Source organism: Pleurodeles waltl, chromosome 7, assembly GCF_031143425.1.
Source record: "Pleurodeles waltl isolate 20211129_DDA chromosome 7, aPleWal1.hap1.20221129, whole genome shotgun sequence".
Taxonomy (NCBI): domain Eukaryota; kingdom Metazoa; phylum Chordata; class Amphibia; order Caudata; family Salamandridae; genus Pleurodeles; species Pleurodeles waltl.
Window position 1 is genome coordinate 715,730,935 of NC_090446.1, and position 26,172 is coordinate 715,757,106.

General features: G+C 46.6%; 1 protein-coding gene across 3 annotated transcripts in view; it reads left to right on the forward strand.

Annotated features, from left to right (window-relative positions):
* The window catches only part of FNIP1 (folliculin interacting protein 1), a 275,317-nt gene that overhangs the window by 172,224 nt on the left and 76,921 nt on the right, over nucleotides 1-26,172 (forward strand). For all 3 annotated transcript variants that reach the window (XM_069199195.1, XM_069199194.1, XM_069199196.1), the window contains one exon: nucleotides 25,275-25,421. In XM_069199195.1, coding sequence (XP_069055296.1) covers nucleotides 25,275-25,421 — 147 coding nt within the window. The remainder of the gene's footprint in view (nucleotides 1-25,274; nucleotides 25,422-26,172) is intronic.

The following is a 26,172-nucleotide window of genomic DNA, read 5'->3' on the forward strand; positions in this document are numbered from 1 at the left end:
GTTCCCTGATCCTGCTGCTGTGGGCCATACAGGCCTCTGAAGATATGTCTCATGGACCTATGAGGCATGAACCCCAACTGATCTGTTGTCACCAAGGAATCCACCATGTGCAGCATGCATGTCCTCCTAAATATATAAAGGTTTTCATAAAGTCCTAAAGAAGTGCATTTAGTGTGAGGAGAGACTGCAGTTAAGCATCTTCCCTGTTTCATGGGACACAAAGCACATGGCTGAAAATTACTGGAGTTGCTGTTCTGAGTACTTCCGATTAAGGGCTCCGCAAACATAACCCAAAAATAGAAAAAATGCAGATTAATTCCCTAGGACAACAGCCAAATAACAGGATAAAACTCTTGGTACAAACACCTGCAGACTTTTTTCCTTGCTTCTTGGACAGGAGGTTTGCAAGTTTCAAGATACGTGCATGCAGTTGTTCCTTTTTATGTAACTAGTAGGAACTCATTACCATTGCAGTGCAGATTTTGGAGTCAATTGCATCCCATTTTAAAAATGCCTAAGACTGTACTCTTGGGAACCCATTTTCTTTATATACCTATTTGTCTCTTCCCTCGTGCTACATATTGATTAAGTTTATTTGGGCCTTTTATTTGGACTGATAAATTATGGAACAGTACTGTAAAACTGTTTGTTCTATGGATCAAAATTTGGCAAAGTTTGATGTATGTTGACTGTTGCGTTATTTGCAGTATCGTAGCACTACGCATATTGTCACTTCATAAATGTGATTAAATTGGTTAAAAAAAAAACAATTTTTTCATGCCGCCTTCTCTCTTGCGACAGTCTGTTTCCTAGCAGCTGTGCATCTAGCTTAAATTAAATGTACCTGTTGCATACCTAATTTGGCATGTTTACCAAAGTTCTATTACATGAAGAGGCTTATGGCGCATTCTTCAGCCTTTTAGTGGTGCACATATTTATTTATGGTATCCTTGCCCAAGTGGCAGTGTGTGCCATCTGAAAACCACAGAACTGTGGTTTTACTGCTTCCTTGAAAGAATACAAACTTAACCATTCACCTTGTTTGCCACACATGGCATTGGTAATTGTCAGAATTGGCGTACCTGGTATAAAAGGACCAAGTAAGACATTACAGGTCTGTTTGTTCAAGGTGAAATTTGCTTTTTTTGGAAACCAGTTTTTGAAAGCCACTAGCTCCTTGAGAAAACACTACAGCTGTTAGGATGTTTGAGAAGATCTGCATAATTCATAATATTAGGCCATTTGTTGGAGATTGGTTTACTGGTTTAGGGGGTGAAACCCTACTCAAGCAGCACCCATACTCTGTGTGAGGATAAAGCACAAGCAACCCCCAAATTAACCTGTGCTTGACTCTCTTGTAGTTTGGTACAAAAGCAGTTAGGCTTAATTTAGAGGCAATGTGTAAAGTATTTATGCAGCACTTCAAGCAGTAAATGCAACACAAGAAAAATCCCACAACAATTAGGCGAATAAAGCAATATTTAATAACTTATATGAGATTAAAACATAAACATTCCAATCAGTAGAACCAGAGATATGGAGTTTCAACATTTTAAGTAAAATGATACCTAGAAGCACTGTTGGAAAGTGGTTTATTGGTAAGGGCCGGTATCTACCTACACTTGGTAATAAGGCCACAATCTCAAATAAGGGCCACTCAGTAAATTAATCCTTTCTCAACCTTTGGTAGCTTGGCCCACAAGCAGTTAGACTTAATTTAGGCGACAAGTGGGTAAAGCATTTCATATCAACAAAACAGTAAACAATACACAACACACAATAAAACTCCAACACCAATTTATAAAAATAGGAAATATTTTTTATCTTGAAAATTACACCAAAACTAAAAAAAAACAATGTAGGGAACTGGAGATCTGACCTTTTAAAGAATAAATTAAAAAATGTGCTTTCTAGTGCTTAAAAGGAAAAAGTGACAATCAATGCTATCTGGTCGTGCTGAACAGGGATAACATTTGAGGCTGACAACGATGGAGCCCAAGTGGAATACACAGTGATAGGCCTCAGTCAAACTTTTTCCTTCAGACTTAGGGGGTCATTCCGACCCTGGCGGTCATGGACCGCCAGGGCCAGGGACCGCGGATGCACCGCCAACAGGCTGGCGGTGCATCCATGGGCATTCTGACTGCGGCGGTACAGCCGCGGTCAGAAACGGAAAAACGGCGGTGTACCGCCGGTTTTCCGCCGCCATGGGGATTCCGACCCCCTTACCGCCATCCTGGTTCTGCCGGTTTTGACCGCCAGAACCTGGCTGGCGGTAACGGGTGTCTTGGGGCCCCTGGGGGCCCCTGCAGTGCCCATGCCACTGGCATGGGCACTGCAGGGGCCCCCTAACAGGACCCCACAAAGATTTTCAGTGTCTGCCAAGCAGACACTGAAAATCGTGACGGGTGCAACTGCACCCGTCGCACCCTTTCCACTCCGCCTGCTCCATTCGGAGCCGGCATCCTCGTGGAAGGGGGTTTCCCGCTGGGCGGGCGGGCGGCCTTCTGGCGGTCGCCCGCCCGCCCGCCCAGCGGGAAACTCAGAATCACCGTTGCAGTCTTTTGACTGCGCAGCGGTGTTCTGGCGGGGGTACTTTGGCGGGCGGCCTCCGCCGCCCGCCAAAGTTAGAATCACCCCCTTAGTCTCTTTCCTTGTTCTTTTCCCCTCAACGTCGAGTGAGGCTCCTCGGCAGGCCAGATTGCGGTTCAACGGCTTCGTTCAGCATGAGACATCTGTGAAATCCTTGAGGTCTTGGTTCTAGTCGTTGATGACAAAGAGCTCCAGAGCTTCAGCTTGACAAACATGAAATTCAGGCCTGGTTACGGTTCTATGTTGCCGGCTTGACTCTTCATGATGGGTAAATCACCTTATGGAGTTTTTTTTGCAAAAATTATTCAAATGTCTCCAAACGCCTGGATCTTCTTTAAGAAGGTCTTTTTTGGGGTCTTGAAGGGTCCACAACACCAGCCAAGGTTCCAAAAGCTCTGAGTTGCTCCTTGGAGAGTTGGTAAAACAATTCCCACAATGCACCTGGTCAAACCCTAAAAGTCCACTGGATGCTGGTCAGCTGGGCTCTTCTTGCAGGAGTTGATACAGAGGACTCTTGGCAGCTCCTTTGTACTGGTTGCTTACAGGGAGGCCACAATTCCAGCAAGGAAAACTCCCTTTTGTAGTGAAGCCAGAGTGTGCAGCAGGTGTAGTCCTTCAGAGTGCAGTCCTTCTTGGTGCACACCAGGGGTTCAGCAGGGCAGTCCTTCTTCTGATTTCTTACAGGAGGGATCTGATTTGCTGGGCAGCTCTTACTTTAGTCCAGGTTCATGGGCTGGCAAGCAGGGGGCATCCCTGACCAATGGGATATAGGGTGCCACCCTCTGTGATGACCCCTTCATGTGAGTTGTGGCACATTTCTGTACCAGAAAGCACTGTTTCTCAAAATCTCAAGATGGAGAAAATCTATCCTGGAGGTTCAGGTCTGGCTATGCCCCCCCATCCCACCTCCCCCAACCACCCTCATGGGTGTGGCTAACTTTTCATTACACTCCCCTTTCAGCCCCTCTCCTAATCTAATTACAGGGCTCCCATCTGGCTCTGGGTGCAGGAAATGGTGGTGGTCTGGTTTCTGTCCCAGCTATCTTTCCCCCTTGAAGACCAGTTTGACCACCCAACCCCCTTACTACTCTGGCTACTGCTGCTGCAGTTGTCACCTCACCCGATGGTACCATTGTCTCAGCCCAAGCCACTTCACACCTCATCAAGGCAGCCTGTCAAAGGCTGATCAATCAGGAGAGGCTGCTACAGGGCGAACGTTCGGTAACTTTAGGAAATAGTTCCTAAACTCTTTCCCTGTAATAGTTATAATAATGTAACATTGGCAAGTTGTTGGATTTATCTTCACTATCAATTTGACACCTTGAAGCACATTTTAGGTTACTCCTATCTAAAAGTAGACTTTATTAGTTCCCTTTTTTCCGTGTCTTCGACGCTAACGGTTTTCTCCTACCTCTCGCTACTGTTAGAGGTGTTCCATCTTGTTTCTGGTTACAATGTCTCCTCCTAGGAAGTTGGAATTTAAGCCTTGTCGAGAGTGCGGGGTCGCATGTCGGTCACTGACCCTCATGATGGTTGCCTTTGGTGTTTAAGCTCCGAGCATGACGTCGAGGAGGGTGTATCTTGCCAGAGCATGAATCCAAAGGCTCTGAAGGAGAGAGAAGCCAAACTCTTTTTAGCTAAGGCGACAAAAGGACAGAAGAGCCATCACAGGTCGTCTTCTCACACTTCGTCGAAGAAGCACAAGAGGCGATGTCATCATGACTCTTGGTGTCGTTCAGCTCGGAGCCGTTCAAGGGTCCAGATCTCCATCTAGACGATGCCTTGGCACATAGGAGGTTAGTCCGACTGTGACTCCGCAACCTCAAAGCCCTCAGGCTTGTCCGGCGCCGTCAGTCCTCGAGGTGGTCACCGCCTCCAGAGAGTTCTTGCTTATCACCTGTGGCGCAGGAATCGGATGCTCAACCAGCACGAGTGCAGCATGGAGGCCAGCGGTATCCTGCCTTTCCGGGAGCAGATCCAGCGGCATTTTTAAATACCATGTTTTCTATGTTTAATGCTATGGCCCCTGCTGGTGCACTGGCTGGTCCCACGGGTCCTTTAGCATTTAAATTGGCCTCCCTGGCTCCTTACAAGGTGGCGGCATTTATGCCTGTCTGTCTGGCTGAGGGTGCCGGTTCGGCACCGATGACGTCGCCTCAATGACCTGAGGCTCCAATGATGTCACCTTTTAGACCTGCGGCGCCAATGTCATCACCCTTTCAGTCAACGCCAATGACGGAGCCTCAGGTGACCACGGCGCCGATGCGATCCGCTCAGTCACCGGATGTCTCCGGATTAGACCTTAGTCAGCCTTCCTCTCCTGGTCCGCGGCTTTCAGTTCTGAAGCCGATGTCATCGACGTCGGCTAGTTCTGTGTCAATGCCAAGTTTAGAGGCCAGGCTGAGGTCGTGCAGAAAGGTTTTCAGAGTTTTGGAGGAACAGGAGTAACAAAGGCAGTTGCTGGAGAAAGGAGAGATTGTGGAGCCCTTGGGGGAATAGCAAGGACTTGATGCAGCCAGCGGGCTAGACACTTCCCCGGAATAGGACCTTTCTTTTCCAGGGAAGTTTATGGTGGAGGTTGCCTCTTTCCATACTGTGGTCAGGAAGGCGGCAATTTTTTTTAATCTTCCGTTGCCTACTGCAGAGGTCAAAACAAATATCCGAACTGAGGTCCTGCATCCTTCTTCGACTTCAGAGGATCCATTTCTTCTGTTTAATGATGCTCTTACAGAGCCTATCTTAGAGGTATGGAGAAAGCCTGTTTCGTCCTCAGCTGTCAACAGATCTGTGGCAAGGAGGGATAGGGTGGCTCCTGGAGATCCGGGGTTCTTGTCAAAACATCCTACCCCGGAGAGTCCAGTTGGTCAAGCCACTTGTTCCACACGGTCTGCACCAGGCTCCTTCCCTGTGATTCCGTCTGACAGGGAGTCCAAGAGGATGGAGCAGTTGGCGAAGAAGACTTTTTTTCTTCTTGTAGTATGGCCCTCCTAGCAGCAAACGCTACTTGTGTATTGGGTAGATATGTGCATGCCCTGATGGATTCAGCTAGGGTTATGGTTCCGGAGCTGCTGCAGGAGGTGCAATGACATTTTGGAGAACTCCTGTCGGATGCTCAGGCCACGGCAAAGCAGATAATCCAGTCTGGTATGGATTCTACAGATTCGGTGGCCAGGGCGATGGGTACCTCTATTGCTACCAGGAGGCATGCATGGTTGAGGTTCTCTGGCTTTTCCTTGGATGTCCAGACTGCTCTCTTGGACTTGCCTTTTGATGGGGGAAAAACCTTTTGGTGCTAAAGCTGACTCTGCCTTACAGCGCTTTAAGGACAGTAGGGCCACAGCAATGTCTTTGGGTCTGCAGGCTTCCACTACTACCCCTTTCAGGTCTTTTTCGGAGGTTCAGGGGGTTTGGGTGTGGAGACGTTAACCGTGGGAGACCTCAGTCCACAGTCCAACAACCTGCCAGCCTCCTTTGGAGGTCCTTTAGAGGCTGGGGGAGGGTTCGGACAAGAGGGGCCACCCAGTAGCACACTGCATCATCCTCTTCCTCTGGAGGACAACAACAAGGGAAGCAGCCCTAGTTTTCTGCCAATTTTCAGCCATATTGTTCCTGTAGGGGGAAGATTAAGGGGGTCATTCTGACTCCCGCCGGGCGCGGTCACCGCGCGCCCGGCGGGAGCCGCCAAAATACCGGACCGCGGCGGGTATTTTGAGTTTTCCCCTGGGCTGGCGGGCGGCCTTCAAAAGGCCGCCCGCCAGCCCAGGGGAAAACGACCTTCCCACCATGAAGCCGGCTCGTAATCGAGCCGGCGGAGTGGGAAGGTGCGACGGGTGCTACTGCACCCGTCACGTATTTCACTGTCTGCTATGCAGACAGTGAAATACAAGCGGGGCCCTCTTACGGGGGCCCCGCGACACCCCCTACCGCCATCCTGTTCCTGGCGGGCGAACCGCCAGGAACAGGATGGCGGTAGGGGGTGTCAGAATCCCCAAGGCGGCGCAGCATGCTGCGCCGCCTTGGAGGATTCTGACGGGCAGCGGAAAACCGGCGGGAGACCGCCGGTTTTCCTGCACTGACCGCGGCCAAAGCGCCGCGGTCAGAATGCCCTGCGGGGCACCGCCGGTCTGTCGGCGGTGCTCCCGCCGACCCTGGCCCCGGCGGTCTGAGACCGCCGGGGTCAGAATGACCCCCTAAGTCTTTTTCTCCACGAGTGGGAGTTAATCACATCAGGCTCCTGGGTTCTGAACATTGTGAGGAAAGGATATGCTCTTCCTTTTCATGAGTTTCCCCGTCCCTTGTTTTGTTCAGAAGACCGTCTCCTATTGTTGCAGCAGCATGTTCAAATTCTGTTATCAAAAGGTGCAGTGGAGTTGGTTCCAGAGCAGGAAAGGGGTCAGGGTTGTTATTCTAGATATTTCCTGATTTACAAGAAGGATGGTCGATTGAGACCAATCCTGGACCTAAGGATTTTGAATTGGTTCCTCAAACAGTAGAAATTCAAGATGCTGGCTGTAGCGCAGGTTCTTCTGGCGTTGACAGAGAGGATTGGATGGTGTCCGTTGACTTGCAGGATGCTTACTTTCATATCCCTATACTCAAGTCGCACAGGAAGTATCTCCGGTTTGTGGTGGGGTCGCAAAACTACCAGTTTGCGGTACTTCCGTTTGGTCTTACTTCAGCACCACGAGTCTTCAAGAAGGTGATGGCGGTGGTTGTAGCAAGTCTCAGAAGGAAGGGAATATTGGTATTCCCTTACCTGGACGATTGGTTGATCAAAGCCAACTCCACAGAGCTCGTGCTGTATCACTTGCAGATGACAACTCAGTTGTTGTTCAGTCTGGGCTTTTCGGTAAACGTGCCCAAGTCTCAACTGGAGCCCTCTCAACGCCTCCTGTTCATAGGGGCAGTACTGGATACAACATTGAATCGGGCCTATCCTCCGCCTCAGCGGATTCAGGGAATCCAGGATTTGATTTCAATGTTTCAAAATGGAGCGGTTGTTAAAGTCCTCAAGGTCCTACGCCTGCTCAGTCTGTCCGCTTCTTGCATACTGTTGGTCACTCATGCACGTTGGCACATGAGGGCTGTCCAATGGTGCCTCCGCAAGCAGAGGTTTCAACACAAAGAAGATCTCGAGGAGTCGATAACCATCTCCAGAGACACTGCAGCAGATCTACGATGGTGGGCTGTGGACAGCAACTTTTCTCAAGGAAGGCCATTTTCACTGCTGCCTTCGGTGGCCACGGTTGTGACGGATGCTTCCACTCTAGGGTGGGGAGCTCATCTGGGGGACCTGGAGATCAAGGGTCGTTGGTCTCGGGTGGAACAGACTTTTCATATCAATCTGTTAGTATTGCGGGCAATACATCTGGCTCTCAAGGCCTTCCTCCCATCCCATTGCGGTCAGTCAGTTCAGGCCCTGATGGACAACACTACCGCAATGTGGTATATAAACAAGCAGGGAGGAGTGGGGTCGTACATTCTAGGCAGAGATGCTCTGCGGCTCTGGTCCTGACTTTAGGACCATCGGATTTGCTTGGTAGCCGATCATCTGGCCGGAGTGCTCAACGTACGTGCGGACTCTCTCAGTTGACATTTATCAGCCGATCACGAGTGGCGTCTCCATCCGGATCTGGTCCTTCACATCTTTAAGATGTGGTGCTTTCCAAGGATAGATCTGTTTGCCACTCGGGAGAATGCGCGCACTGCCTGTTATTCTGCAGCCTCCAGTATCTGGTGCAAGGAGCGTGGGGGGATGCATTTCAGATCTCTTGGTGTCACCAGTTGCTTTACGCGTTCCCCCGCCCCATACCCTTGATTCCTTGGGTTCTGAGGAAGATTCGCCAAGATCGGGCTCAGGTCATTTTAATAGCCCCAGAGTGGCCAAGAAGGGTTGGTACACAGACCTTCTCCAACTCTCACTGTGCCCTCTGCTCCGTCTTCCTCTCAGGACGGATCCCCTCTATCAGTTGCAGGGGCAGGTTCTACACCCCCACCTCCAGAGCCTGCATCTTCATGTCTGGAGACTGAACGGGGCAATCTGAGTTCTTTGTCTCTCCCACCAGAGGTAGTGGATGTTATTTTATCGCCCAGGTGACACTCCACTAAGGCTGTTTATGCCGCCAGGTGGGCAAAATTTGTGGCTTGGTGTGGAGAGAAGCAAATTCATCCCTTGAGGGCCCATCTGTCCGATGTTCTGTTGTTTGCATTAGTTTAGCACAGAAGGGTTGTGCAGTTGCTACTGTTAAGAGCTATTTGGAGGCACTGTCAGCCTTTCTTTGCCTTCCGGATCAGCCCTCCTTGTTTAAATCGCCTATTGTTATTAGGTTCTTAAAGGGTTTAACTAATAAATTTCCTCCTACTCCTTTTCTTATGCCTCAGTTGGATCTGAATCTCATTTTAAATGTTTTAATGGGTTCACCGTTCGAACCCATGCGTTCTTGCCCGCTAAGGTTTCTAGTTCTTAATATGGTTTTTCTGGCAGCTATAACATCGGCTAGGTGTATTTGTGAGCTTCAGGCTCTTTCTGTTAAACCTCCCTTTACTTTATTCTTTCCTGATAAAGTGGTGCTGAAAACCAGGGCGGCTTTCCAACCTAAAGTTGTCACTCCTTTTCATATGGGGAAGACCATTACCCTTCCATCTTTCTACCCTCCTCCTCGCCCCTCGAAGGAAGAAGAGAGGCTCCATCGTTTAAACCCCAGATGGGCTCTCAGTTTTTATATTGAGAGGACAAAAGACTTTCGCTTGGAAGACCAGCTGTTCGTGGGATCTATTGGAAAGAGGAAGGGCAGAGCGGTCCATAAAATAACTATCTTCAGGTGGGTCATTCTTTGTATCAAGGTTTGCTACTCGTTGGCAAAGAAGGTTCCCCCTGATGGTCTTAGAGCCCATTCCACCAGGGCTAAGTCAGCCACTTCGGCCCTGGCTAGAGGGGTTCCGGTGGTGGATATTTGCAAGGCAGCAACTTGGGCGTCCCTCCACACCTTCGCAAAGCATTACTTCTTGGACTCGGAGGTTAGGAGGGACGGCCATTTTGCACGATCTGTATTGCAGGATTTTTTTGTGTAGCCGGTCAGGCACCCACCTCCGAGTGCGGTACTGCTTTGGGACTCTATTCATAAGGTGAGGAGTCCACAGGTAGTTGTATCCATCAGAAGAACAAGTTACTTACCTTTGGTAACTCTTTTTCTGGTGGATACACTAGCTACCTGTGGATTCCTCACAGTCCCACCCACCTCCCCGTTGCCTGTCTGGTCATACCAAGATTTTTGTTTTACACGTGTACATAGGTTTTGGTAATTATATTTAAATATAATTGATGGTTATATTTCTATTGCATCATTATGGTTTTGTTGTATATATGTATTCATTTGAGCTATTGCGTGGTCGGTGTTCACCTGTTTGCCTCAAAGGCACGTAAAAAATGGATGCTACTGACATCAGCACGACAGCGAGGACCTCTTATTGGCACTGTGACATCAGACGGAGTTGCGTGGAGCCGTGCAATTGTGACATCCTCGTCGTTGTGGAGAGCTGGGAAGAAGATTTTCCATTGGATGCAGGCGCATGGGAGAAATCATAAGGTGAGGAATCCACAGGTAGCTAGTGTATCCACCAGAAAAAGCATTACCGAAGGTAAGTAACTTGTTCATTTGATTGATTTTTCCCCTGACCAGGGCTTATAAAACATCATAATGTCCATGCTTATAATTACAAGGCATCCTACCGTTAGAAATATGTAAAAATAAGGTAGTTTGAGGCTCTGTAAGTACTTATAATTCCAGACTCGAATTTGGCTTTAATTTAATTTTTAAAGCAGTTTGCAAGGCAGGGCTGACTTTAAAATGCCAGCGCAGATAACAGCAGTGCACCTATATGTGCCATAACTCCACTAAGGTCCCAAACCTACATGCCCTACTATATACTAGCGATAGAGCACTGGACTTGGGCCTGGTTATCAGAGCCCAGGTATAGTCAGAGTCAGTAAGCATCAATATCAGTCAAAGAATGGGGGTGATAAGGACAAGCAGAATGACTTTCTCACAAGCACAATTCGCCATCTGTAGTTATCTGGTAGCGCCTGATTGGGACAAAGCCAAAAGTTCAGGCTGACCGCAATGTAGTGCGCACCATATATAGAAACCAAGTTAGGCCCACTGAACAGGAGCACCTTAAATCCTGGTTGTAGAGCGTTGTAAGTTCCTGCGTCAAGGATGTGTCAACAACTGTGGTTCTTGTCATTGAGAATAGTGGAGGAAGGGCTTGCATTACGAAGTCCTGCGTCATAGATTCTGCTTAAACCGGCAGTTCCAATGAGACTGCAGGCCTGCATCGGGGATTCATTTCGCAGCAGCAGTTCCAAAGCAGAGGTGCAAGGAGATGCATCGCACTGCATCAGCTCTGCCCACAGAACCAAAGCTGGGCTGGCCGAGCCCCTTCGGGTCCAGTTCCAGGACTGGGTTGGCACCATTTGGGAGACAAGACTCCTAGCAGACTGAGTCCAGTTTCTGGGGTCAAGATGGTTGGACCCTGGTTTTTCATGGAGCCAGTCTGGTAGTCCTGGGATCATGATGCAGATCAAGTCCTTCTTATTCAGGAAGCAGGGCAACAAAGTAGCAATCCTTTTGACAGAGCAGCCACAGTCCTTCTGAGTCTTCCGCAGCTTCAAAGGTGTACTGAAGAGTTGGGCCTGTGGGACCAGCTCTGAAGTAGGAGGGGGCTTTGCAGGCTCATTTAATTTAGAGAATTGGGGTACATGAAGTACCACTTTACTAGGGACTTAAAAGTAAACTAAGTGTGCCTATTGGTTGTAAGCCATTTTTACCATATTTAGAGGAGAGAATACCAGCACTTTAGCACTGGTTAGCAATGGTAAAGTGTGCAGAGTTGAAAAAGCCAACACAATCGGATTCTGGAAACAGGCTGGTGAAGTCAAAATGTTAGGAAAGACCCTGCAGACAGGAACGAGTCCAACACCACCTGACCCAGTACTGGAGACCCTCATCGTACTAGTTTCTTCTCTTGATGAGTTGACTGATACAGATCATCTTATGTCAGATGAGGTTGCCTTATCGCTTCTTACTGTTTTCAAATGTGGTTCACTTGATTACATCCGTCGGGCTCTCTTTAGGCCCAAGTTCACTTCTTACTTTCTCTAGTGGCACTCTTCTGAATGCCTCTTTTGTTAACAGACCCCCTTCTGAACTGGTGTGGAATATAAGCATTATAAGACCCGACACTGGGGAAAAAAACTCACTTCACTGCCAGGGATGACTCAAATTAGCACCTTATTTCTCATTTAACATTTTAGGAAAGTGCCAAAAATATTGCTCCCATGCTCTTAGACTATCTTGAATTGTTAGGTTTCTTTGATTTCACTCAAATAGGTTTTGGCCTGGGCATGTGGTCTTTGTGTTAGATGATTTGGACTAGAGCCAAGATACACAGCCACTTCCTTGGCTTGTACTTTTTGATCTTGCTACAGTCTTTGATAGGTGGATCATTCCATTCTTATCCAATGATTCGAAATTTGGCCTAAGTGGTATGGTCCTTTCTTGCTTTTTCTCTTTTTAACTCACAGCTACCAGTTCCTCACTCCATTTCTCTTTCACCCTTAGTCTATTGTATGTTGTAAATTGTTACAGAGTTCTTCCCTCATACTATTTTATTTGATACTTATGTGTTAGTGACCTTAGCAGATGCTTTGGTTTGTCTTCAGTCACTTTTGCTAATGACAGCCTTCTGGCACTATATTTTCATCAGTACTTTCCTGATCTTCGTCATTGGTCCCAGGTCTGTCTGCCTGCCATCCAGAAGGTGATGAATAATATCTGCTGAAGCTTCTTGGTAACCAGGCTGAGGTTTTGGTTGTTGGTCCAGAAATGGTGTTGAACCATTCCTCTTGGCTTGCTAACATGAGATCACGATGGTTCCAGTATTTAAACACAAAAGGTCCGTTCTCTGCGTCATTGGGTTTAATTGCTCTATCACACCGATCAGACTAATTCTGTTTTGTCTGCCTGTTTTTTTACAGTTTTGTCTTGTGATAAAGATATTACCATTTAATTATAAATAAGTCCATTCTACTGTTGTGGCCTCAACTGTGTAAATGCCTTCTATCGAGGCTTACGGTTTTAACTAATAAAAGGATGTCTCTGCTTTTCATAAATGTAACTACCTTCACTACGTTCATTGTCTTGGTTGCACAAATCACTTGCTTTAAACACCCTCTCCTTAGTTCATCCGGCTGTTTATTGATTCAGTGCCAATTTATAATTTTTTACTTCTGTATGTTCTGCATTTTCTTCACTCTGTGGCTGCTGCTTTTTTTTTGGTTACATAGTTCACTCTCCGCAGCTGATATTCATGCACAGCTAAATGATTAATAAAGCTCCCTGACCAGTCAGGCCTCACTCAAGGAAATGGTATAGATGTGGGCCTGGGTACAATATATCCGTGATCACCTACAGTACGATCAGTGTTCACTCTATAACTTTAATTAAAATAAGGAAAATATAGTGCTGCTAAGATGGACACACAACACTGAGAGGTCTGTGCACCCCCGTATTTCAACATATGAAACACTACGTATTCAAGAGTTTTAAATGTAATTAATTGTTATGTCTGCTAGAGACTCCTAGCTGCAGATTTCTTACCTTTGAATTCTCCCCAGGTGTCAGACTGTATCCAGGAGAGTTTTATGAGCAGTTCCCCTTCATGCCAGTAGGTGGCCTCGATCTGCTCTGCATCCGTTACCGTCCATACCAGAAATGACATTGCGGATTCGCACCTTATGTGTTGGTGATGTTTGGAGTGCGACCACGACCCAGATTCGTTCCCCCAGTGCCGGGCCGTGCATCTGAAGACTTTGAGGAAACAGACCCTTAAAGCTAATGGCGGCCCAGCACGCAACTCCGTCCGCGCAGATCGAGTTCTCTGTCAAGAGGAAGGTCCCTAACTGGACGGAGAATCTGAACTGGCTGTTGTCACATTCAAAGTCCTTGGGGCGATCGATTAAGTCGAGGCACAATAAGAAATCTAAGAAGTTGAAGTGCTCTTCAACTTTGTTTCGTCTGTTGGCCGACTTGATGGGGGAGAATCGGCATTCTAGGTCTCGTTCTGCGGAATCTGTGCATGAGCCAACTCTGTGCCTCCCCGAATTTCCGGGAGCCGGAGCAACCACTGCCCTGTTAAAAGAATTCTGTGATTCATTTTTGGGCAGTCCAACCTGCTGGAGGGCCTTTGGCTCTGCAGGTCGGAGGGGGCCCTTTTGGGTTCTCATCCCAGACTCCGAACTGAGCCAGGTGAGCATCACCTGACTCTGGCAGGAACTTTGCCTCCTCGCTTAGATCCTGAGCCTCATTTCTCTGGGCTAGGCCTCGGGGAAGAATGGGAGGGGTGACTGAACCCTTTAGAATGCTTGCCTTATGATTGTGAAATGTACTGCTGTGAGGACTTGGTGAAGCCAACGACTGGACACTTCTCCAGAAACTGGCATGCTTTCTCCTCCTACCGTGGTTACAGATGAGGGAAGCTTTTTATGCAGTGGTGGTAAGGAGGGCAGCTGACCAACTCGGTGGCCATCAAGACTAATCTCTTGACAGAGGTGCAGCAACCAGGAGCTTGCACCTCAGAACCCTTGCTCCTGTTCCGTGATGCCCTCACTGACGTCCAACTGGGTACCTAGTCTAAACTCAGCACAGGGGCTCATGGTGACCTGATTTTCCCGACGCAACACCCCACCTCTAAGAGCTTGGTGGTTCAAACCACTACCTCCCAAGGCACGTTCCTTACCTCTCCCCCGGATAGTGAAATCAATCATTTGGGAAGAAAATGTTTCCTTCCGCCAGCTTTGCATTGCCGTCAGTGAACACTGCACGCCTATTGGGTCATTATTCCTACACGCTGTGGGATACGGTTGCTCAAGTGCTGCCATTGGTCCCGAAGGAGGGCCAAACAGTAATCTTTCAATTGCCGATGGGAGAGATGCAGCAAAGTTGACAACTCGTTGCAGACATGACACAACTGACTTGCTAGGCAGAGCGATTTTTCACGACAGTGGCCCTAAGACGCCACGTTTGGCTGAGGACTTGTGGCTTTTCAGGGAGTGTCCAGGCTTCTTTGATGGACATGCCCTTCAGTGGCACCCATCTCTTCAGAGACAAGGCAGACTGAGCTTGAGCTCTTCAAGGATTCTTTTGCTACGACCAGGTCCTTTCGCGGCTACAGAAGGGGTTACCAACTGCACCAATCCCATCCAGCCACTGTTCCTCATTTGCAGCCCAGCCTCTGCATGGCTGAGGGCGCGGGATCCACTGGCCTCCTGGGTGAGGTGGCCAGCAGTCTCGTCAGTCTGCTGCCTCTCCCTGTGCAGCAGCCCCTCGGTTGTTTACCAAGGTGATGATGGTGGTTGCAGCTCAACTGCGGAGATCAGGGTTGTCAGTCTTCCCCGATCTTGCCCACTGGCTGTTCCCACCTCCAAACTATGGCAAACCTCCTGCATTCACTGAGGTTCTCTGTAAACGTGACAAAGGTGTCTCCCTCTCGGATGCTCCCTTTCATCTGAGCTGTTCTGGACACAGTACTGTTTCAGGCCTCCAAAGCGGCGAGTTGAGGATATTCAGGCTATGATATTGATGTTTCATCCTCTATCCGGATTTCAGTAAGAATGACTGAGGAGGCTGGGCCACATGGCCTCCTGCATCATGCAGGTGACACATGCCAGATGCCATATGTGGGCTCTGCAGTGGGATCTGAAGTTCCATTGGGCGCAGCATCAGGGAATCTCTCCGACATTGTCCAGATTTCAGAGTGAACTACAAAGGATCTGCAGTGGTGGTTAATGAACTGCAATTGAGCCAGGGGCAGAGCCCTCTCCCTTGCCCAATCAGATTTCACAGGATTGACAGATGTTCACTCCTGGGATGGTGTGGCCATCTGGGTGAGGTGGAGATCAGAGGGATCTGGTCTCCAGCAGAAGCGGGAGTCCACATCAAGACGTTCAAACTGTGCGATCCAACAGACATGCAAAGCCTTTCTTCCCTCTATCAAAGGAAATATGTAGCAGGTGTTCATGGATAACACCACTGCCACCAACAAGCAGGGCGGGTGGGGTTCATGACCCTTTGTCAGGAGGCTCTGTGCCTTTGGACGTGACTGGAACAGCAGAGCATATCCCTGGTGGTGGGCCAACATTTGGCAGGCTCTCTGAACGTCAGAGCGGATGAACTCAGCTGAAAATACCTAGCGGATCATGAATGGCATCTCCATCCAGAGGTGGCACAAGGTCTCTTTCAGCAATGGGGACAGCCTTGGTTAGATCTGTTTGCATCTGCCGAGAATGTGCAATGTCAGCTATTTTGCACGTTGGAGTTTCCAAGGCTGCCATCGCTCAAGATGCTTTTCATCTCTAGAGGAATTTAGGCCTCCTGTACTCCTTTATGCCAATAGTTCTCAAGAAGATCAGGAACACCAGGGCCCAAGCAATCCTTGTGGTTTTGGACCGGACATGGAGAGTCTGGTTTCCCGAGCTGCTGAGCATGTCCATTGATCCTCCAGTCAGACTGCCCCTTGAGGAGGATCTTCTGTCGCAGCAGCAGAGGGTTCTTCATCCAAACCGGTCTACTCTGCGCCTTCTTATGTGAAGATTGAGCAGCGGCAGATGACCGCTTTAGACCTTCCTCCTGAAGTCTGTAACGTAATCTCGGCAGCCAGCCATCCCTCCACCAAAATGGTATACACCGTTCTTCGGAAGAAATTTGTAGTATGGTGCACATACAAGACTGTTGACCTCTCTTTCTGCCCCCGTCTCTAAGTTCCTATTGTTTATTCTTTCCCCTGCCCAGTAGGGCTCTGCTTGGGGCTCTCTTAAGTGATATTTGTCTGCTATTTCTGATTTTCTTTTTTGCAATTGCCTGATCAGCCTTACTTTCTTAAGTCTCCTATTGTATATAGGTTCCTCGAAGGTCTTAATCATCTCTTCCCTCCTTCCCAATTTGTTATGCCTCAATGGGATCTGAATATGGTTCTGACATTTTTGATGTGCGCTCCCTTCGAGCCCCTCCACAATTGTCCTCTCAGGCCTCTCGCATTGTAAACAGCCTTCCTTGTGGTGATTACATCTGCTCGAAGAATGAGTGAGCTGCAGGCATTAACTTAGCTACATTACCTTTTTGTCTTTCCTGACTTGAAAGTGGCACTTCACACTATGGCATCTTTTCTGCCAAAAGTGGTCACTCCTTTTCATATCGGCCAATCCAACACCTTGCCTACTTTATACGCACCCCTGCATCCTTCTAAGGAAGAGGAGAAACTCCACCATCTGGACCAAAAAAGAACATTGGCGCTCTACCTTGATCGTACAAAAGACTTTCGGATGGATGACCAACTCTTTGCAGGGTATGTGGGTGTGAAGAAAGGTCGGGCAATGCAGATGCAGACCATTTCCAGATGGGTCGTACTCTGCATTAAGATGTGCTACGCACTGTCCAAAAAGCAACCTCCAGAGGGTTTGCATGCAAATTCTACCCAAGCTGCATTAGTATGTGGAGTTCCAGTTCTGGATGTCTGTCAAGTGGCAATGTACTGCTCTCGAAAATCTTCCTGATCTAGTCTGATGCTTGTGGATAATTCAAAGGTAAGAAATCTGCAGCTATAGTCTTTTAAAGAAAAGGCGTTACCGAAGGTAAGTAACTTGTCCACTAGATTTCATTCAATAGGCTCTGAGAATAATTTTTGGAATATCACATACACTCAACAATAGATGGAGCTCCCTTTCACCTTAGGAATATTACAGTTTTGTTTCCTTGTTTAGATGAATTGCCTTGTATCTCTATCTTATCATCTGGGTTTGATTCCTTGATGGAGTAGTTGGTAGGGTGGGAAAAGGACTTTTGCCACAGCTGTGGTAATCATCTCAAAAGCCACTTGAACCAGCAGGTGATTTGGGACTGGAAATTGACTCTTCTGAATAAGTTATACTGTCCTCAAGCTCTTGTTAGAGATTAGTGGACACCAAACAGTAATAATGGTGAGTGTGGGGTGCTAATTTAGTTTAGTCTGTTTGGAGCTCATTCCATGGTTTCAAGGGAGGTGATGGAATGCGGTTGATCCCTTAAGGTTTACATCCAACGGTCTATGCTGACTTCAAATGCTGTGTCTTGGATCCTACCAGTTAAGGTAGAGACTTACAGGTGCCCGTAGGACCCAGAAGACCAGGCATCCACAAAACTGGGAAAACAGTAGATTGGGGTCAGGATGACGTCCAAATATGTTACCACTAACACTGCACACCGGAACCAGTAGATCGAGGAATATTGATTCTTTGTGGCCAGGACTATCTAATGGATGGGACAACAGAACCAAATGTCCTGTTAAGAAACGAAGTGACCTATTGTTCTGCTCTCACCAGTAGCAATCAGGCTTAGGCGCCCTCAACTCACAAAGGTTTCACATGATCTCAGAGAAATGTCAGAGCCCTGAATAACGCCAAGTGTGCTTTCGTCTACACTTGTGTGTTTTGGGTGAACCACAGGCCACCCACATCAAAGCCAGCAGAGCACAAACAGATCACCCTAGCCCAAGACCTGGTGCTCATCCCTTTAATGTTTGTACAATGGTCTGTAGCCATTTCTGAAAAACATTGTAAAGCCCTTTACAGTGCTCACTTGATGGTGGCTTCTTATGTAACCGAACTAGATAAAGTAAAGCCATGTGCCTGTGCTGAAGGAGTCAGACAATATACATTTGATCTGTCGCCTAGAGTTGAGCAACCACATCTCAATGCTCCAAGCAGCGGCGTAACGAAACTTGTGGGGGGGGGGGGGGGGGGGGGGGTCAGCCAGCCGCCCGTCGCCCGTGTGCTGAAGGGTCCCCTGGAGCTCATGTGGCCCCGCACTGCGGGGGCCTTTGTTATACCATTCGCTCTAAGGTAACCTTTCACATTGGATGGAACATTGTGGAACAGTAGAAGGCCCTGGGGATTGTGCTTTTTGAAAACCTCAGAAACTCGGCCATGCTTGTCTATTCCTTCTAGGTTGCTGCTCCTCAAAAATATTATAAAGGTATGTGAATGGTCCCGGTGCGAAAAAAGAAAACCATTGGCTCCTTTCCGGGCAGCCTATACATGAGAACCACTTTGCTAGTAGACTGCTTCTTGGGCTCCAGCTTTATCATGCGGCAGAATACTCGTGACGAGGCCACTTGCGTGCCTGCTCCTAGATTTACAGTCGGATGTGTTGGCAAGCTGTGGGCTAAAATCCTTTCCTAAATTTAAACCACTTTAGCATTTCTTGAACCCTCATACGAAATTGTAGTCCCCTGCTGGTTTTATTTTCCCTGACTTCTCTCGGTTAAGGTCAAGGACGTCCAAGCCAGATATGTTCCGCTCTGCACCTGCGCATCCATCATACTCGCCAACAGCGTCCCCAGATGGCGGAGGAATGAAGTTTTTACATCGAGCGAGTCCTTTTGGAGAAACGCGGTGCTCATGCATAATGGGCGAAAAAGCAGTTCACAGGGACAAAATCACTCATGCGTAATCACTCGTTGCAAAAACTCATTTGCAGCTATTAATTGAATAGGCAGGGAGGCCAATCACTGCGGACCCTCCAAGGATACAGTTTGATGTGGAGAGAAGACCCCACCGATGCAAGCCTCAGTGTCTCTTTCTAGGGAATTGACTTGGTACTCTCTTACTAGTTTGCTTTGCCGTTTGTCTTCTTTAAAAATGTTTGGATGTAAAACAGTGAAAGTATAGAGTACAAGTTTGTGGTTTGAGAAGGACTACACTAATGGAACCGCTGCCAAGATAAAGGTGCTGAAATCAAGACTTTAAACATCAAAATGCAAACCAGCTGCAATATTCCAAGTACCGTGAGTGTGGAGAGGTGGGCATGGCATGGCAGTCTCCCCAGCTCCGCTGACTGCAGTGCCAGGCTCGCCAGCAGGCTGTAGGGAGTCAAGGCGCCCTTGTTGAGTGAGGAGTTGAATCGCACATCAACTCGGCAGCCCCCACCCCCCCCTCACCCTCGGTTTCTGCTCTGTTGTTGCTGAAATGTCTGGTATTGAGGATTCCCTTCTCTGCAGTCACATGCCTGCTGGGGCACAGCCAGCTGGAACCTGATCTCCCTCAGAGGAAACACTATCAGTTACAGATCCAGCCACTGTTACAGGAATAGTAAATAATGTGTCATGGGACCCAGGCTGACTTTTCAACACAAACACGTATTTGAATGTCGTGGCATTATGCAAAGAAGGGTAAAGTGTGAAGCTTGTACCTACGTCTGTCTTCTCTCAGTTGCTGTGAATCAGCTCTAGAATGTTCGCTGCGCTGTGGTCACCGCGCTCCGCCGAGCAGCCTGTAAGCGGCCTGGGAAAAGAGAACTCCTTCTGGTCAAGAGGTATTTTTCCACGACTGACGCATGCGATTGACGGTCTGGCAGAGTCTGGCCTACGTCAAGCTGCGCCATAACTGGGCACATTCTGCCCCAGACTTTACAGCCTATCTGTGAGAGCCTGTGTGGGAGTTTTCCGTTTACCTCTGATTGGGAACACAAGGGGTGTATTTTGAGGGTGCATTTCCACTGCTGCTCTCAGCACTTTGGCCCTCATTACAAGTGGCCTTGTACGTTCGACAAGGACAGGTAACAGCAGTAACCATCCCCACCTGAACTATGAGATCTGTGGGTACACTGAACCTCCTGACTTTTGAATTCTCCATATGATAGTATGAGGCAGAAGTATTGGCAATCGCAATACGTCTTGCTTTAAAGGAGTGTTATATGGTAATGTGAAGCATTACACAGAGCACGGGAATTGATGTGTGTGTGGAAGCACACAACCATAGAATAATATTGGTGTTGGTTAAAAGGCCAGGTAATGTCAAGCCAGACCTCAAACTGCATGTAGGTGGATGACTGCCCTCTTTTCCCTCTGTGCTGCCGCCAGAGAAAAACACCTTAAATTATCTAGTTATCTGAGATACTTTAATACCATTACAATGCGATGTGGGTGCCACTGAAAGGGTAAGCTCCTGCTGGCTTAGGCAGCTGGATAAATAAACACATTATCACAGCTGTGTGAAGGGCAAGCACTTTTTGTGGAGAAACATTGTCTGCCCAATCAAAAAGTGTACTCGTGGCTTTTTAACCGGTGGGTGGAGCCAAAGCCCTCCTACTGGGAACTGTCACATAACTGTGTGCCAGCAGTTGCGCTATCAAGCCAGACCATAAACATGAGTATTTTCCCAGGTACACCCTTACTTCTTTGTGGAACTACTGTACTGGCTCTGACTTATGATAGGCCAGATTGTCCACACTGCCGGTGTTTGCAGTTCTCCTGGAATTGGTAACTGCGGGGTGAAGAAAATTAGACCAATTTCTCGGGACACTCACAATGAGGTCCTTACTGATTATTTTCTACTGGGGATATCCCCACTGCCAAGACGAAAATGAAAGAAAATAGGAGAGAGGAGAGCAACACAGGGATGAAAATGATAACGTTTGTGCAGGGTGGATTTTCCCACATATTTGGCAGCCATTTTCTGGACATTAGCCTAAGTTTTTATTGGTGCCAGTAAATTAGTGTCTGGATAATTTGTTTAGCATCTCTTGACTCCATGAATCTTTAAGGTGCTTGAAAATGTCTGAATAGTTGTAGAACAGCTGAAAATACAATTTTCAGAAAATAAGTTGGAATAAGAGCCTATTGTAGTTTGTGCAAAGCCTCACACTGAATCTTTGATATTCAGTAACTGTATTTTCCATTATTTTGGTAATGCAAATGCAGACGATACAAGTTCTAAATCAAGTTTGGGGCATTTGCAACACAGTACACTCTAGCATAATGTGGAATCTAAAATTACAGTACAATATGTACAACATAAATCAGCAACTGAAAAATAAAGATGGAGCACCTTTAAAATAGATGAGCCAGTAGTTGTCCTCATATTTCCCCGTTTTTCAGCAACTCAGGAGAACAGTTTGAAAAAAGGGGTTCTCAGCATACCTTAAAAACAATTAAACAGTGGGTTGGCGAGCTGGCAGAGCTGCCAAGCTTCATAATGGCCATATTCTTTCCGTGCTTCAGCATAGATGCATCCTTGGGCCACAGTCTGTCGTCTGGGGCATGAGGAGTACTCCTGAATGCCAGTTGATGATCTACAGAGGTGGTGTCACCTCTGCTAGCTGACGACGGATTCGGGAGTCACCAGGAATCTCCTTTAGTGGAGCTCCGCACCTTAAAGGCACACAAGATGAGTCTCCCAGCTCACAGAACTGCTGAACCCACACAGAGCAGTAACACTGTGGACACTACGCAGATCTGTTTGAGAAACCCAGTAGAACCAAATACGCTGGGCTGGTCATGGTGGCAGAAGCAGCTGTGCCACTCGAGCAGGGTAGAATTTGCTGGAAGGGTTAAAGTGCAGGATGTGCCACCAGCAGAGTGTCCACCATCTGTAGATTGATGGTCCGTCTCTTTAGCAGAGTACAGTGTTCTGTCGCTGCTCAGGGAGACTAGGCAGCGGCCTGTAGTGGAATGCATTTTTTAATTTTTTTAGGTTGACGTTGAGGGAGTCAAAAGAGGGTTTCCTTGCTTCACCTCGGAAAGCAGATGCTACTCTCACACACAAGTGTTACCTATCACTACTAGTACAATAAGACGGAATAATGTCATTAGAGGGAGTATTGGAGGAGATTGAGTGCAGATCTGAAGGGCTTGTGTCACTTACAGAATACATCAAAAAAGGTAAATCAAAAAAGGTACACACGGTTCCAAAAAGCGCCAGAAGGTTTCTTTCACTCTAAATGGTTCAGCATTCGATGGGAACCAAAAATGATTGAAGCAAGAGCCCTCACTCACCTACCGGTGACATACTTCATCATAGGGCCAAGCTCCTCGTTAGGACGGCACTGCAATACCTGACGGGCCCCACACAGGGGCTCTTTGCCAGAGATCTTTTGATAGTGATGTACAACCGGTCAAAAAAAATAAAAAATTATATGGAGGATTGGTGTAAGGATAGTTAAAAATGACTAGAGGTAACAGTTATGCAAGTTTATTCTAATGCTGGAACCTCTGACATGATTAAAAACAATACATAGGGATACAGTAGATTAATGCCTACACTCCCCATATAAATAAAGTACTAATTCTCACAATCGAGAGTAGTAAAAAAAGGGAAAGTAAACACAGGATCCCCTGTGTTACTCGATATCATTGGTCAACATGTTTCTCGCCTTTTTTTAAGTCAAAAAATGATCTTAATGCGATTCTTCAGGACCACAGTACATACCTAATCCTTTAAGTAATCAGGACTTCCACAGTACGGAAATCCAAAAACCCTCCAAATATTAAAGGTAGGGCCTCATCGGGGAGACTTCAGGCTTTGAAAATCCACTATGGTTTAATGTAGAGACAAGGGTACTGGACCACCTACGCCGAACTCTGAGTTACGGGGATTAACAGCAGGCGTAGGTGGCTCCTTTCCGGGAAGCCTATATCCTGGTAAAGGATTAGGTATATACTGTGGTCCTGAAGAATCGCATTAAGATCATTTTTTGACTTTAAAAAAGGCGAGAAACATGTTGACCAATGATATCGAGTAACACATGGGATCCTGTGTTTACTTTCCCTTTTTTACTACTCTCGATTGTGTGAATTAGTACTTTATATGGGGAATGTAGGCATTAATCTACCGTATCCCTATGTATTGTTTTTAATCATGTCAGAGGTTCCAGCATTAGAATAAACTTGCATAACTGTTACCTCTAGTAATTTTTAACTATCCTTACACCAATCCTCCATATACATTTTTTTTTTTTTTTTTTTTTTGACCGGTTGTACATCACTTCCAAAAGATCTCCGGCAAAGAGCCCCTGTGTGGGGCCCGTCAGGTATTGCAGTGTCGTCCTGACGAGGAGCTTGGCCCTATGATGAAGCATGTCATCGGTAGGTGAGTGAGGGCTCTTGTTTCAATCATTTTTGGTTCCCATCGAATGCTGAACCATTTAGTGTGAAAGAAACCTTCTGGCGCTTTTTGGAACCGTTTGTACCTTTTTTGATTTATTGACTGTCGGGAGCTTTACACACGGGACCAGGAGTATTTTCTCCGAATCTCCCACGTTCGCTCCTCCTTTTTGTTGTTTTTTGACGTACAGAATACACCAGAACTCCTGGAGAATAAAGCCAAAACTACCAAATTAAAGAACCTAGTGTTCCCCTCCCCAGTAGATGACAAAAGTCGTCTGAAATGTGAACTACATTTAAATTCCCTGGTATTTAGAAAACATATAATTGAGTGTTACTTTACAGAAAGTATGCTTTTTATATGAAAGCCTCAGAGGCAGTTGAGAAGGCTAAGGCACGTGGTAGCTAAATGTCGAGATTCCAAACAATGGGAGCTGGCGACGTGCAATACCTTGATGAGAATAGTTTAGTGAATCGAGCTGAAGCCCAAAGTCAAAGATAGCAATCCGGGATATATGTGCCTGCACTGCCAATCTGGACCTGAATAAGTAATTCCTGGAGAACAAAGCAAGTGCCTCAGAGATTTGTTTCTTCTTGATGATAGCTCCACTAACAATATCCAGGATGAAGTACAGCCCACAGGATTCTCAAGTGAAAGTTACGAAGGTTGCTGAGATTCCCATGAAAATCCCTTCTTGAACAGAATCGGAACATGTACGCTGATATTGCAACTAGCTATCGTCAACAGCATGAGGTGGTAACAAGTATTGTGTAAAGAAGAGGGACTCGTCAATGAGGGTCCCAGATTGCATAGTTTTTCTAATTTGAGTCCTGCTACATTTATGAGGAGACTAGAGTCTCAGGCCTCCAAAAAAGAGATGGGTTTCCGGAAATAAGAATGATGCCTTTTTATGGTACCTGGCCAGGGTAATGTGCACATATTTTTTTTTTCTAATGCAGAGGCTTCCTGAGAATATGTGTGCTTGGAGAGTCTTTACATTTTGCGTTTTTGCAGTCTTCTCTACCTGCTCCTTTCTTTTCTCAATCTCCTTTTTCCTCTTCTTGGAAGAATTTTTGGGTGTCAGGAGTCTCTTTTTGGTGGTTATTGTAGAATGTTAATTATTTTCAAATTGACATGTTTAGTATTTATCTTTGAGGTTTTATTCAGAGTAGGCTATTTATTCTGATATGTCTAATAATATTTAAAGTTAAAAAGCTCAATTTGCAAATACTATTTTACGTTCATGATTGACAGAATTTGTCTACTGCAAATTGTGCTTAATTTCTGCTATAAAAGAAGAACTTTGTTGGTTTTTACATTCAGTTTGCATGGCTATTGATACCAAGGAAAAAACATACGACTCCAATAACCAGTAGAAATATATGCGTTTTCAGGGTGAAAAAGGGCATGCAATACCAAGATTTTCTAAGGGAAGGTTTCTTGGATTTTTTTTTGCACGTTAATTAAAAAATAAGTGCATATGCTAATGCTCACTCCTTCTATATGGACTTCAGATTTCCCGCTCTGTGAGACAGTCTGGAGAAGTCAGAAAAGATCATTATCTACTCTTAATTTTTGCAGGTTTCCTAAACGAGGGAAGTCCGTGCAAATAATGACGGACACAAACGATTTCTCATTTCTTTAAAACATTGTGAATCTCTACCACAAGTAAAAGCCCTTTCTTTACCATGCACATGTCTTCATCTTGTAGGACGACCATTTGTAATCTGTACACTATGCCGCGGATCTCTGAGCCTGTGTGGCTGACCATGATGTCTGGGACCCCGGAGAAGAATCAGCTATGCCACCGCTTCATGAGAGACTTTACTTTCCTAATGGAGCATACTTCCAAAAACCAGTAGGCTATTTTTATGCTTAATTGTGTAGAGAAACATCAGCTGTAATTATACCTTACCGATGCATTGTTCTTCCTGTTTTTTCTTTTTAACTCAAAAGCTTTTTTTTAAAGTGGCAATGGAACTGGAAAAAGCACATTTTGCATGTGTGTGACTCATGACTAAATTACTTGTTCATAGCTCAACATTACAGTCGAACCACCTTAGTGTGCAGCTTAAAATATGTGAAGTGGTGGTACCAATGAGCTTCAGGCAAATGTCTTTACAAAATGAACTGGATGTCCTATCAAATCTAACTAATCCTCGTACAGCACAATCTGGTTAAAGAAGTAGTAAACCTATAGTTGCATTAAGTAAAGACAACACTTATAGCAACACTTTGCATATTGCACCCAGTGCTTTTACGGTCCACATTTGTAGCATATTGGCTGTTAACACAGCAGTGGCTTATAGCAATCTTCCTGTTATCCACCCACCCAGTAGTACTCAAAAGCAATTGGTGACAGCCACATTGGAGTTCTAAATGTCACACATTGTAGAACACATAGATTCATATTCATTCTTCAATGCATCCTACAGCCTCGCTTTTATTTTCTGATTTCCTGTGCTTGTGACCATATCTGACAAATTAGTTATTTGCCCTTATCCATGTTAATATTGTGCTCCAACCTATGGCATGGAGTCTTAACGCAGGGATTGCTAGCTGCATGCACCAAACCTAGAGCATGCCATATATGTGAAGCGCGTTGTGTA